The following is a 13,773-nucleotide window of genomic DNA, read 5'->3' on the forward strand; positions in this document are numbered from 1 at the left end:
TCTTTTTGAGACAGGGTCTCCCTGTAGCCCCAGCTGTCCTGAAACTCACTATGTAGACCAGGCTGGCCTCAAACTCACAGAGCTCCACCTGCCTCTGCCTCCCGAGTGCTGGGACTAAAGGCATGCGCCACCTTGCCCAGCAGAAATAAGTATCCTTACTCTGCCTGTGGGATGGAAAATTGATCAGTAATGTCTGCCCTAGGAATAAGCAAACTAATCAGTTACTGTTGATTAATAATAGCTGCCCATGGTGAGACTGAAAGATTGTTTATTAACATCTGCCCTGGGTGTAGAATAGGAGGTTGATTAGTAACGTCTGTTCAAAGTGTGGACACAGCAAGGAGTCATGTCTGCTACCCTATCTACTGGCTCTGCAGGCTGCAGCTTCACAAAGGAAGGGTTCCAGTGGGGATAGTGCCTGGCATACAGCAAGTGCTCAATAATTGCTTACCCCAGTTCTGCTGCCACCCCCAAGTACCTGGTAGAAAGCTGGCTCCTTCAGCCACTGTTTCCAGAGCAGCAGTGGCCGGGCTGTGGAGGCCACCAGGGGGCTGTACTCATCGGGGTCCATCCCCCGAGGCTGAGGCCGGCACCCCTCCTTGGTGCCCAGGTGGAAGAGGAAGGAGAAGATGGCACCCACACCCACCACCAGCAGGGCCAGGTTCTGGAAGGACAGGAGGGTGTCAGCCATGGCCCTCACAGGCGTAGGGACTCTGAGGTGACCCACCTGGCCCAGCCTGGCTCACCCGGAACACTGGCACATCCTGTTCCCCAAGTAGGTCACCCACACCGACATCAGGCCCCACGTGTGTGGAGCCCTGAAGATGCAACAGCAGCCAGGCAGCCCCAAAGACGGTGATGTTGGCCACCACAGTGAACGCATATCTGTGGGGTGAGGAGCGGGGCTTTAGCATGTTCCAAGTCAGAAACTGTGCCTGATACATAACAGGTACTCAGTACATGCCTACTACCCCTCATGTCTGTAGTGTAACATCTAGCACCTCCTCAAGCTGGTGCAAGGTAGGCAGGAGTGGCAGGCTTCCCTCCTCCAGCCTCCTCCCCTCATGGTGGGGCCTGAAGATCCCTCCTGAATGTCCCTTCCAAACTCAGAAGCCATAGGAATACAATAGGTGGGCCGGGGTTCTTTAAAGGGAGCGTGTCCCCAGTGGGCCTGGCCTAATCAGGTAACTCTAGAAAGAAAGTGGGAGTGGCAGGACATGCATGTTTCTTTCTGTGGCTCATTTGTTACACAGCTGTAGCTGATTGATACTCAATTCCCCATGTGTAAGCTGTGTGGTCAGGAACCCTGGGGCCACCCAGCCAGGCCACCCTGGCTTCCAGTCTGGTTGTCTCCAACCCCAGGTACCTGAGGGCTGTGAGTTCCACTTTCTCGTGGTCGCTGGTCACCAGCTCTGGGATGAGGCTCAGGTGGGCAATCTGTGTGGCAGCCCAGCCAAACTGGAAGACGACAATGAAGGGTCCATAATAGACCAGTGCTGCCCACTCTGGCGTGGCCTCCCCACAGCCCAGGCATGGGCTGAATATGAATGGGAAGGAAAGCAGAACGCAGATGGTGCCTGTGACAAAGGATGGGGTGTCAGAAGATGAGCAGACTGTGCACCTGGCTCCCAAGCCTGGCTGGGGGGACCCAACAAACAGAGAGGGCCAAAGACACAGGGGAAGGGAAACTGAGAGAGGCAAACTGGACAGAGGGGCCCGGTCTCCACCTACTGCTCAGATGGCGAAACTGAGGCACAGGGCAGACCAGCCATACGCCTTACATTCAGAAGGGCACAGTGGCCTGTGAACAGGGCAAGGAGAAAGCAACAGATGAAGACAGGGGGCCTGTGGGCCCAGAGCTGGGGGTCACACTGCTGGTGGTATATGTCCCCCATGGGGAAAACTTCCCTATGCTCTGGGCCCCCAAGAGGCACAGCTGGATGACCAGAAATCCTGTGTTCCCGGGGTTCAGAGGAGAGTCCACCATGCCAGCTCATAAAGGAGCCTTTCCCAGGGCCTCAGACAACAGAGCCCAGGGTTGCCAAGACAGGCTGGGGCCCCATACTCTCGAGAAAAGCAGCCATGCATGCACCCAGTGAATGCAAGACCCTCCCAGATCCCACAAGGCCCAGTTGCCCCCTCCGTTGCCACATGGGACTCTAGCCTCCTCAATGCTCCTCCAACATACTAGAATCCACTGTGCCCTGGGGCCTGTGCACAGTTGTGCCCTCAGCCCTGGGATGGCCTCCCCAGAGCTCTGAATACATTTCCTCTCACCTGTTTTGTCCAAAGACCACCTGCCCCAAACCTCTTCTGCATACTGCTTTTTCTCCCTATTTTCTTTTCTTTTTTTGAGACAGGGTCTCCCTGTAGCCCCAGCTGGCCTGGAACTTACAGAGATCCACCTGCTTCTGCCCTCCAAGTGCTGGGATTCAAAGCATGTGCTACCATGCTTGGCCCTAACCACTTTTTTAAGACAGGACCTCATGTAGCCCAGGCTGGCCTACATCTTGATAGGTAGCCCAGCCAGGATATCCCTGAACTCCTGATCTTCCAGACTCTACTTCCTGAGTTCTGGGATGACAAGTGTGCAGCACCTACACCTGGTTTATGTGGTGCTGGGGATAAATCCTGGGCATCATGCATGCTAGGTGCATGCTCTATCCACTGAGCTACAAGCACTTTAATCACTGAGTTACAAGCATTCTGCCCAGTGAGACCTGGCCCTTTTTATCATGACTCCAATTTAAGCTGATGAAATTGGGGTCCCTCTGAGACGGAGCCCCTCCCCATTGCCCCACACTTCTCTTCCCACTTCCACTTCCTCTGGAGGATGACCTCATCTCCTCCCCCTGGGATTGAGAAATGAAACCGACCATGCTGGCTGACTATTGAGGGCTGAGGATTTCCTAGGAACCCCTGGCTTTGGTGGGGCTGCCCCAGGAAGCCTGGTTGAGCCCCTGGACTCTACCCTGTGACCATACTCCATGCTGGGCCTGGTTAACCATTGTCAGTGCCAGGCTGCCTGGCTGGTTAACCTTGGGCCAGTGGCTTGGCCTCTCTGAAACTTGTTTGCAGAATCCAGAGGTCATGTCAGTCCCTGCTCAGGGTCCCTGCCCCAGGCTGGCACCGAGTGATGTTCCAAACATGGGACCCTTGTGCCCTGAGAGCACCCTCTGCCTCATACCACCACACTGACCTGTCCAAACCCCAGAGCTCATGTCCCTGACAGCTCTCCTCCTCCCCTGGGGGACAGTACGGGGGTCCTCCAGGATGCAGGTGGGAAGGGTCTCAGGGTTCATTAGAGCAGACCATCTTGTTGGGCATGGTGGTACATGCCTTTAATCCCACCACTGTGAGATTCAGGTCAGCCTGTGCTACATAGAGAGTTCCAGGCTGGCCAGGGCATCTGCTAGGGTTAAAGTCAGTAGATGTTTCTTTTGCAGCCTAGGGCAACCCTGACCTAAGGGCCTGAGAACTTCCCCCCATAAGCTGGCAGCCACTGCCCTCTCCAGCCTAGAGGACAGCTTCACCACCCATCTTGCAAAAGCGTCCCCCACAGTGCTGTGCTCGGTTAACACAGAGCTGGAAGGAACAGACTGGAGGGATTCCCAGGAGGGGTGGTGTCCCCAGCCCCTATGACACTGTTGGAGAAGGCTGCTGAACTGACAGACCCCAGAGGGGACCATGGCTGCCTCATCACAGGGCACAGCCTCCTCCCAGGGGCCCCTGAACACCCAGGCCACAAGCAGCTCAACGGCTATCCTCAGACCCTGAACTACCCAGCCACTCCCTAGCACAGCCTGAGGGGACAGCCTGACAGAGGCAACAGCCAGCCTGGGGACACAAGGGAGGCCAAAGACCCACAGACACAGGGTGCAGGATGAGGGTAGGTGGCTGTGAGGGGTGGGGGTGGGGTGGGACAAAAGGGGAGGGGGACACAAGATGACAGAGGGGGATGAGAATAAGGGACAATCAGAGGGGGGAGGACAAGGCCACATGATGCCATTTAAAGAGGAATGGTAGTACAGGGGTGAAAGTCCAGGTACAGGGTGACAGGGTACAGGGTGACAGTGGGGTACAGGGGCGACAGGGTGTAGGGGATGACAGTCGGGGTACAGAGGTGACAGGATAAGGGGGGACAGTCAGGATATAAGGGGACAGTCAGGTTACAGAATAGTGAGGGTACAGAGGTGACAGTCCAGGTACAGGAGTGACAGGGTGTGGGGGGCACAGTTGGAATTCAGGTGATGACAGGGTGCAGAGGTGACAGGGGATGGGGTGACAGGGTACAGGGGATGACAGTCAGGGTACAGGGGACCATAGGGTATGGGGAGACAGTCAAGGTACAGGTACAGGGGGACAGTCAGGGTACAGGAGTGACAGGGTATGGGGGGACACTGGGGAACGGGGTGACAGTAGATGTACAGGAGACAGTCAAGGTACAGGAGGGGCAGTCGGGGTCGCGGGCAGTCGGGGTCGGGGGCAGCAGGGGTGCTAGCCGTTGGGTGGGGCGCTCACCCGCGAGGTGCCAGGCCTTGCGCGGGCCGCAGGAGGAGGGGGCGGCCCTGTCGGCCTCGTAGCCGACGATCGGCGTGCAGAGCCCGTCGGCCGCCTGACCCAGCAGCAGCAGGAGCCCGGCGCCTCTCGAGCTGTAGCCGCGCACCGAGTGCAGGTAGAGCAGCAGGTACGTGAACCACATGGCAGCGCACAGGTCGTTCAGGAAGTGGCCAACCGCGAAGCTCAGCCGCGACGCCGGGGACAGCGAGCGGGGCGGCCCCGGGCCCGAGTCCCCCGGCGGTGGCGACATCGCGGGGCAGAAGCGCCGCAGACTCCACCGCGCCCAGCCGCGGCCCTCGGCAGCCGGGGCGCCCGCCCAACAAGGCCCTGCTCGGGGCGGGGGGGGGGCCCCGGGGGTGACAGCCACCAGCACCAACCAGAGACGCGCGCCGCGGCCGGGCGCCCAATCAACACGCGACGCCGGGGACAGCGAGCGGGGCGGCCCCGGGCCCGAGTCCCCCGGCGGTGGCGACATCGCGGGGCAGAAGCGCCGCAGACTCCACCGCGCCCAGCCGCGGCCCTCGGCAGCCGGGGCGCCCGCCCAACAAGGCCCTGCTCGGGGCGGGGCGGGGGCCCGGGGAGTGACAGCCACCAGCACCAACCAGAGACGCGCGCCGCGGCCGGGCGCCCAATCAACAGCAAGAGGGTGTGGCCTGCTGCTGGGCGCGCTGAGCGGTCCTAGCGCCAGCCCCTGAACGTTGCGGGCGCTTTCATTATAGAATTTTGTTTCTTTTGAATTTTGAGTTTATTTGAGACAGGGTCTCACTGTGTAGCCCCGGCTGGCCTGATTCTCGCCATGTAGACCAACTTGACCTGAATCTCACAGAGATCCAGCCTATCTCTGCCTCCGGACTGCTGGGACTAAGGGCCTGTGCCACCACGCCCGGCTTGTTTTTGAGACATGGTCTCTGGTAGCCCAGGCTGACCTGGAACTCCCTATGTAGCGGAGGATGACCCTGGACTCCTGATCCTCCTGACTCAGACTTCCGAGTGCTGGGATGGGTGTAAGGTGTGCGTCAAGACGCTGGGCTTGTGTACAGAGGGGGGCCTGGCTGTCTGCCATCCTCCATCCTTCACCCCCCCCACCCCCCGCCACCCTGCAGGCCCAGGCCTAATGCACAGGGTGCACGGGGTGGGCTGGGGGCACAGGCAGGGACTGAGCGTGAACGCATCGGGGTGGTCCTGACCCAGAGGTTAACAATGGGATGCTTGGGGGACTTATTAGTACTAATTAATTAGTAATTACAGATAATAGTGGCGTTCCGCTTTATAGCTCTGGCTAGCCTTTAATGAGGACCGCAGGTGCCAGAGTTCCCACGTGCCAGAGCCAGTTTCAATCCTGCGTTCTAGGAAGGGGAAGCCGCCCAGCGGACTTGGCAGAGAACTGGTGAGTCACATCCCAGGTGCCTGGGCCGCACTCCCCCACACACTTCCAGGAAAGATCACGGGATGTGGAGGCGGTCCACCCGCTGGCCTCCTCCGGGAATTTTATCTTTTTTTGTTTCTTCCCTCGGGCTGGCCTCAAACTCTCTACGTAGTTGAGGATGACCTTGAACTCCGGATCCTCCTGCCTCCACCTTCTCAGTGCTGGGGATGACTGGCATGCACCACCACGCCTGGTTTATGTGGTGCTGGAGATGAACCCACAGCTTCGTGCCACTGAGCTACAAGCACTCTACCCACTGAACCCCAGACCCAGCTGCTCATTTTTGTTTTGTTTGTTTATTTTAATTTGGGGGGAGTTTAAGACAGGGTCTCCCAGTAGCCCCAACTGGCCTGGAATTCACTATGTAGACCAGGGTGGCCTTGAACTCACAGAGATCCGCCTGCCTCTGCCTCCCTAGTGCTGGGATTAAAGGCGAGCGCCACCACGCCCGGCTCTGTTTTAATTTTAAGACAGAGTCTCGGGGCTGGAGAGATGGCTCAGAGTTTAAGAGCACTGATTGTTCTTGCAGAAGACCCGGGTTCGACATGGCAGCTAACAACTGTCTGCAACTCCAGTCCCAAGGGATCTGACAGCCTCTTCTGACCTCCGTGGTCATTGCAGGACACGGGTGCACTTACCTACATGCAGGCAATACACGCATACACATAAAATAAAAATAATAAATAAATAAAAGTCTCAAAGGTTGTGGTGGGACACACCTCTAATCCCTGCACTGGGGAGGCAGAGGCAGGCGGATCTCGTGGTGTTCAAGGCTAGCCAGGTGCAGTGGTGCAGACCTTTAGTCCCAGCAGGTTGGTCTCTGTGAGATCCAGGCCAACCTGGTATACGTAGTTTGTTCCAGGCCAGCCTAGGCTACACAGGGAGACCCTGGCAGCGGGAGGATGTGTCCTCTGGGGAGGTGGCCTGGCCCGGGTTGTCCTGGGTGTTGGAAGATAAACCAGAGCCAGAGCTGACTGTAAGATAAAGATAGAGAGATAGAACTTGATTTTTCCTCCCTGAGGGGTAGGCTCCAGCCAGACTTTCAGGCCAAGGGTTAGCCTGTGGTTTGCATTTCCTTCTCAGCATTTCTCAGATATGGAAACTGAGACCCTGGGCACCATCCTTGGCAGCAGAGCTGAGATGAGTGAGGATGAGCAGCCCAGCGTTTAGCCTCAGGGATTCGACTCCTTGTTTAACTCCTTGGAAGGGCTGGCCTGGAGTGGGGGGCTCTGGCTTAACTTCTTTCTGTATCCAAGTTGGGGCACCCCACAGGCCTCTACTTGTTCCTTTGATTGTTTTATTTAAAAAAATAGCTCCTTTTAAATTTTATTTCAAGGTTTTTAAATTTTATTTTTATTTTATGAGTGTATTACCTGCATATATGTACCTATGTACACCCATGTTGTGCAATGCCCTGAGAGGCCAGAAGTGGGTAGTGAATCCTCTGGAACTGGAGTTATGAATGGTTGTTAGCTGCCATGTGGGTGCTGGGAACCAAACCCTGATCCTCTACAAGAGCAGCCAGTGCTCTTAACTGCTGAATGCACCACCTCACTTTGTAGACCAGGCTAGACTTGAGCTCACAGAGATTTGTTGAGGCTCAGCAGTTATATACTAACCATACTAACCTGGGCTACATAGAGAAGTCCTGTCTTTAAAAGAAAAAATAATATCCAGATGTGGTGGTGCACATGTTTGATCCTAGGACTGGGGAGAATGAGGCAGGCAGCCAGCCAGGTCTACACAGTGAGGTCCAGGCCAGCCTGAGCTATACAGTGAGACCCTAAGAATTTTTAATTAAATTTAAATTTAGGGGCTGGAGAGATGACTAAGTGGTTAAGAGCACTGACTACTTGGGTAGAGGACATGGTGGCTAGCAATGGTCTGTAACTACAGCTCCAGGCGATCTCCCACCTTCTTCTGACCTTCACAGGCATTGCATGACATGGTTGCACTTAATATACATGCAAACAAAACACTCATACACAAAAAATAAAAATAATAAAATACTTTAAAATTTTAAATTTAGCCAGGCATGGTGGAGCACGCCTTTAATCCCAGCACTGGGGAGGCAGAGGCAGGCAGATCTTTGTGAGTTCGACGCCAGCCTGGTCTACATAGTGAGTTCCAGGACGGCTGGGGCTACAGGGAGACCCTGTCTCAAAAAGACAAGAAAATAAATAAATTTAGAGACAGGTGTGTGTTGCATGCCACCCCCTCCATCACATCTATGTATCTATCTGTCTCATGTCTTCATTGGACAGTGAGGGAAACTGAGGCTTGCTGGCTTACTGGAGACCTTGCCCTCCCCTGAAGGCACCCTTAGATCTCAGAAAGTTTCTGAAGAGCCTCAGTAATCCTGTCACTCACATCAGCAGGTCCAGGCCTGGCCATCAAAGCCAGCCCCCCCCCCACACACACACACCCTGAGGCTGGACTCTGGCCACCAGGATATCCTATTTGAAGCCTGCAGATGGGGGGCGACGCGGGGCTTGGCGTCCAGAATCCCTGGGACTGGCTTGGTATCAAAGGCTGCCTGGACCTGTCCTGCCCCACCCCCCACCCATGTGCCCCACCCTGAGGGACTGGGCACCCATTCTTCCCTTAACCTCATTCTGATCTTCTAGAGCCTCCAAAGCCTCTCTTTCCAGTCATGAATTTAGAGGAAATCATCCCCTTCTTTGAAGCTTTAATGTGACCCTGTTCAACCCCAAGCCTCTGGCTGGAGAGCCAAAGTTCCAGTGGGCTTTCTGATCCTGTCTGACCCAGCCAGGGTGATGACTGGGCACCATGGTTCTCTAGGACCTTCCATGGCTGCCCAGTGCCCTCCCGTGACAGCCTACCTTTCCACCTGAGTCCAGGCTGAGCCTCCTCCTGCCTTCCCCACAGGATCAGGGCTGGGAAATACTAACTAGGTTCAAAAAGACCAGACACCCAGATATACCCTATTTCCCCCTGAAGCTGCTAGAAGCAGAGTGTGGTGGCACATGCCTGTCATCCCAGCACTTGGAAGACTGAGGCAGGAGTGGCAGGAGCAGGAGTTCGAGGTTCATCCTCTGTTATATAGCAACTTGGAGGCCATCCTGGGCTACATGAGACCCTGTCTCAAAAATAAATAGATAAAAGGAGTTGGACTGGTGTTCAGTGGGTAGAGTGCTTGCCTAGCATGTACAGGATCCTGGTTTATAAGCCCAGCACCCCATAAACCAGGTGTGGTGGTGCACACAATTCTTGGGGGGGCTGAGGCAGGAAGATCAAGAATTCAGGGTCAGCCGGGCATGGTGGCACGCGTCTTTAATCCCAGCACTCAGAGGAAGAGGCAGGCGACGCTCTGTGAATTCAAGTGCAGCCTGGTCTACATAGTGAGTTCCAGGCCAGCTGGGGCTTCAGGGAGACCGTGTCTCAAAAAAAAAAAAATAAAAAAATACCAAAAAATAAAAAAAAAAATAACTCCTCCTGCCTCCTGCTGGGATAACAGGTGGTATGCACCACCAAGCCGGGCTTATGTGCTGTTGGGGATGGAACACAGGGCCTCCTGCATGGTAGGCCAGTGTTCTATTCACTAAGCTATAAGCACTCTACCCACTAAGCTACAAGCACCCTACCCACTGAGGTACGAGGATTCTTCCCACTGAGCTACATGTACTCTTCCCACTGTGCTACAAGCACTCTACCTACTTAGCCACCAGCACTGTAGTCACTGAGCTACAAGCACTCTGCCCACTGAGTTACAAGCACTCTGCTCACTGAACTTTGCCCCCAGACTTCACACTAAAAATTTTTAAAAAGGAATGCAAGTTCAAGGCTACCTACGAGCCCCTGCTTGTTGGGGGAACCTCTGCCTATAAGCAAATCTCCCATTTCGGGCTGCAGAGCTGACTCAGAGGTTAACAGCACTGGCTGCTCTTGCAGAGGACCTGGATTCGATTCCCAGCATCCACATGGCAGCTCACAACCATCCATAACGCCAGCTCCAGGGGATTCAACAACCTCTTCTGGCCTCTGTGGGCACTGTATTGTCATATGACATGGGTGCACTTACATGTAAGCAATGCACTAGACACACATAAAATTTAAATGAAAACATTTTCAAATCTCCCCTTTTATATTTTATTTATTTATGTTTTTTTTAAGTCTTTTTGAGACAGGGTCTCCCTATAGCCCCAGCTGGCCTGGTACTCATTAAGTAGACCAGGGTGGCCTCAAACTCACAGAGATCTGCCTGCCTCTGCCTCCCAAGTTCTAGGACTAAAGGCGTGTGCCACCACCCCTGGCTTTATTTATTTTTGTGTATGTGAGTGTTTTGCCTGCATGTGTGCTAAGTGCACCATATAAGTGCAATGCCCTCAGAGGCCAGAAGAGGGCATCAGAGCCACTGAAACTGGAGTTACAGACAGTTGTTAGCTGCCATGTGGGTGCTGGGAACCGAACCCAGGTCCTCTGCAAAAGCAGCCAGTGCTCTTAACCACTGAGCCATCTCTCCTTTTAAAAAATATTTTAGCTGGGCCTGGTGGCACACACATTTAATCCCAGCACTCGGAAGACAGAGGCAGGCGGATCTCTGTGAGTTCGAGGCCAGCCTGGTTTACAGTATGGTGAGTTCCAGGACAGCTGGGGCTACAGGGAGACCCTGTCTCAAAAAGACCAAAAAAAAAAAAAGTTTTAAATCAAAGAAGAAAGAGTACATGAAGTTATCAGAAAAAAAGTGATGGGGAGATATGGGAGGAGTTGGAGAGGAGGGAGTGGGCATGGATTTGATCAAAACACCTTATATACATGTATGAAATTCTCAATAAATTATTACTTCTAAAAAATATATTTTATAGCCAAGTGTGGAGGCACATGCCTTTAATCCCAACACTTGGGAGGGAGAGGCAGGCAGGCTACAGGGAGACCCTGTCTCAAAAATACATACATATGCTGGGCATGGTGGCACATGGTTTTAGTCCCAGCACTTGGGAGGCAGAGGCAGGCAGATTTCTGTGAGTTTGGGGCCAGCCTAGTTGGTCTACATAGAGAATTCCAGGCCAGCTGGGCCTACAGAAAGACCCTGATATATTTTATGTATATATAGGCATTTTATTACAAATATCCCCTTTTATTTATTATTTTTATTTTATGTGTATGCATGTATTGCCTGCATGTAGTTAAGTGCACCCATGTCGTGCAATGCCTGCGAGGTCAGAAGAGGCTCTCGGATCCCCTGGGACTGGAGTTCTAGACAGTTGTTAGCTGACATGTAGGTGCTGGAATTCTAACCCTGGTCTTCTGCAAGAACAGTCAGTGTTCTTAATCGCTGAGCCATCTCTCCAGGCCCACAAATACTCCTTTTGTAAGATGCTGGTCACATTTGATTCAGTTGCACCCTAATGACCTCATCTTAATTCAGTGACTCCTTCTTTACATGCCCCACTTCATAATATAGTCACCCCAGCACTCTGGCAACCTGGGAGTTTTCAGAAGTCACCTGCACTTCCCATAATGGCCAAACATAAACATACCTACAGGTAGGTGTCTGTGTGCACATGTGTCGTCCTATGAAAACATGATGAAGCCTCTGTGTGCCACAACCTGATTCACCTACATCATGGTCTGGATCAACGTTCCACAGCTTCACCAGCTGCATTTTTACTTTCCTACAGCGCTGGGGATGGAACCAACCCTAATACAAGTCAGGCAAGCGCTGACCCCTGACCCCAGCCCCTCAGTGGGGACTCTAGGCTGTCACTCTACCCTGAGCCACGCCCCCAGCCCCTCACTGGGGACTCTAGGCTGTCACTCTACCCGGGAGCCCTGCATCCGCCCCTCACTGGGGTTTCTAGGCAAGGGCTTGAGCCATTTTTCTCTTTTACTTCACTTTATACTTGAGACAGAGTGTCAAGTTAGGCCTCTACTACACCAACCTCCTTCCTAAGTATCCTGAGTTACTTCACAGCAGGCTTGTGCCAGGTAGCCCAACTGACATAATCCTCTTGGAGACCAATTTTCTATACGAAATTTTAGCAGCACCCAGTGGGATGGGGCTGTAAGTCAATCCACACAGTGCTTATTCTACCCAGAGTCCACATGGCATCCTCTGTTATATGAAGAAAAAACAAGCCTGAGCCCAGACACCAGGTTCAAGCTTAGCAAGTTCCAACTCAACAAATGACATTTAAAATGTTTATATTTATTTTTATTTTATGTGTATAGCTTTTTTATTTATTTATTTATTTTTCTAATTTTGAGACAGGGTCTCCCTGAAGCACCAGCTGACCTGAAATTTGCTGGAGTCCAGGCTGGCCTCAAACTCACAGAGACCAGCCTGCATCTGCCTCCTGAATGCTGGGATTAACGGTGTGCACCATCATGCCTAGCCTGTGTATGAGAGTATTGCCTGCCTGTATGTAAATGCACCATGTGTGTGCATTGCCCATGGAGGTCAGAAGAGGTTATTGGATCCCCTGGAACTGGAGTTACTGATGGTTGTTAGCTACCTTGTGGGTACTGGGATTTGAACCCAGGTCCTCTGTAAGAACAGCCAGTGCTCTTAACTGCTGAGCCAGCTCTCCAGGCCCTTCAATTGCTGTTTGACTGTGGACTTTTACAGGGGCTCAGAGTGGAAATCTCGTTGGACAATGCTGTCCTGTGGTGTCCTTTGCCCCTTTTTTATGAGGGTCCTGCAGGTGGAACTCAAGTCCTTTCAGCAAACACCTTTGCCTGTTAAGCCATCTCACAAGCCTGGGATAGTCTTTTTTGTTTGTTTTTTCTTGTTGTTTGTTTTTTGATAGGGTCTCCCTAGTCCCAACTGGCCTGAAAGCCTTGATCTCACAGAGATCCACCTACCTCTGCCTCCTGAGGGCTGGGATTAAAGGTGTGTCCTCAGGCCTGGCCCAGGATGGTCTCTCTCTTTTTTTTTTTTTTTTTTTTTTTTTTGGTCTTTTTGAGACAGGGTCTCCCTGTAGCTCCAGCTGTCCTGGAACTCACTGTGTAGACCAGGCTGGCCTTGAACTACCAGAGATCTACCTGCCTCTGCCTCCCAAGTGCTGGGATTAAAGGTGTGCGCCACCACGCCTTTAAAAGGATGGTCTTTTAAAAGCTCAGTTTTGACACAAAATGACCTCAGCTCAGCATCTGTCCCAGATTTGAGTGTCAGCTGTGCAGACTCTTAGTCTTTCATATGATGCAGCGTACCCATTGTTCAGACAGGAAAATCAAGGCTCCAAAGAAAGAAACCAGCAACCTAAGAGCAGAGAATGAATAGGGAACTATTTCCCCAGTGCACTATTTTGAAAAACGACATTTACTTTATTTTTATGTGTATGAGTGTTTTGCTCGTATGTAAGTGCACCTTGTGTATGCAAAGCCGTCGAAAGTCAGAAGATGGCATCAGATCCCCTAAGTTACATACTGTTCTTAGCCACCATGTAAGTGCTGGGAGCTGAACCTGGGTCCTCTGCAAGAGCAGCCAGTGCTCTTAACTGCTGAGCCATCTCTAGCCTATTTATTATTTATTTATTTTATTGTGTGTGGGTCCACCTGCCTCAGTATACCTGTGGATGTCAGAGGCCAGCACGTGGGTTCCGGGATCGAACTCAGGTGCGAACCACTGCACGCGCTGCCATCTTGCCCTTTTTTATTTTTTTGCAATTAAAAGGACACCTTGCCCTACAGCAGGGGCTGCCTCTTTGGATCTTAACTCATTGCTTAGACACTTAAGACATCCCCCAGAGAAAAAGACCCAGCTTCTCCACTTAGATCAGGTGTTATGGGGACCGCTGGCCCTTTAAGGAGTCGTCGTCTTTCCC

At 52.9% G+C, this 13,773-nt stretch overlaps 1 protein-coding gene across 2 annotated transcripts in view; it reads right to left on the reverse strand.

Moving 5' to 3' along the window:
- Mfsd12 (major facilitator superfamily domain containing 12) overlaps window positions 1-4,892 on the reverse strand; it is a 9,542-nt gene extending 4,650 nt beyond the window's left edge. For both annotated transcript variants that reach the window (XM_008837033.3, XM_008837032.3), the window contains exons 1-4: window positions 4,522-4,892; window positions 1,367-1,577; window positions 747-885; window positions 479-664 (exon numbers count right to left, since the gene is read on the reverse strand). In XM_008837033.3, the coding sequence (XP_008835255.1) occupies window positions 479-664; window positions 747-885; window positions 1,367-1,577; window positions 4,522-4,810 (825 nt within the window). In that variant the 5' untranslated portion in view covers window positions 4,811-4,892. The remainder of the gene's footprint in view (window positions 1-478; window positions 665-746; window positions 886-1,366; window positions 1,578-4,521) is intronic.
- Window positions 4,893-13,773: the final 8,881 nt, after the last annotated feature.

This window comes from Nannospalax galili, unplaced genomic scaffold, assembly GCF_000622305.1.
Source record: "Nannospalax galili isolate Female #2095 unplaced genomic scaffold, S.galili_v1.0 scaffold77, whole genome shotgun sequence".
In the NCBI taxonomy this organism is placed as follows: Eukaryota; Metazoa; Chordata; class Mammalia; order Rodentia; family Spalacidae; genus Nannospalax; species Nannospalax galili.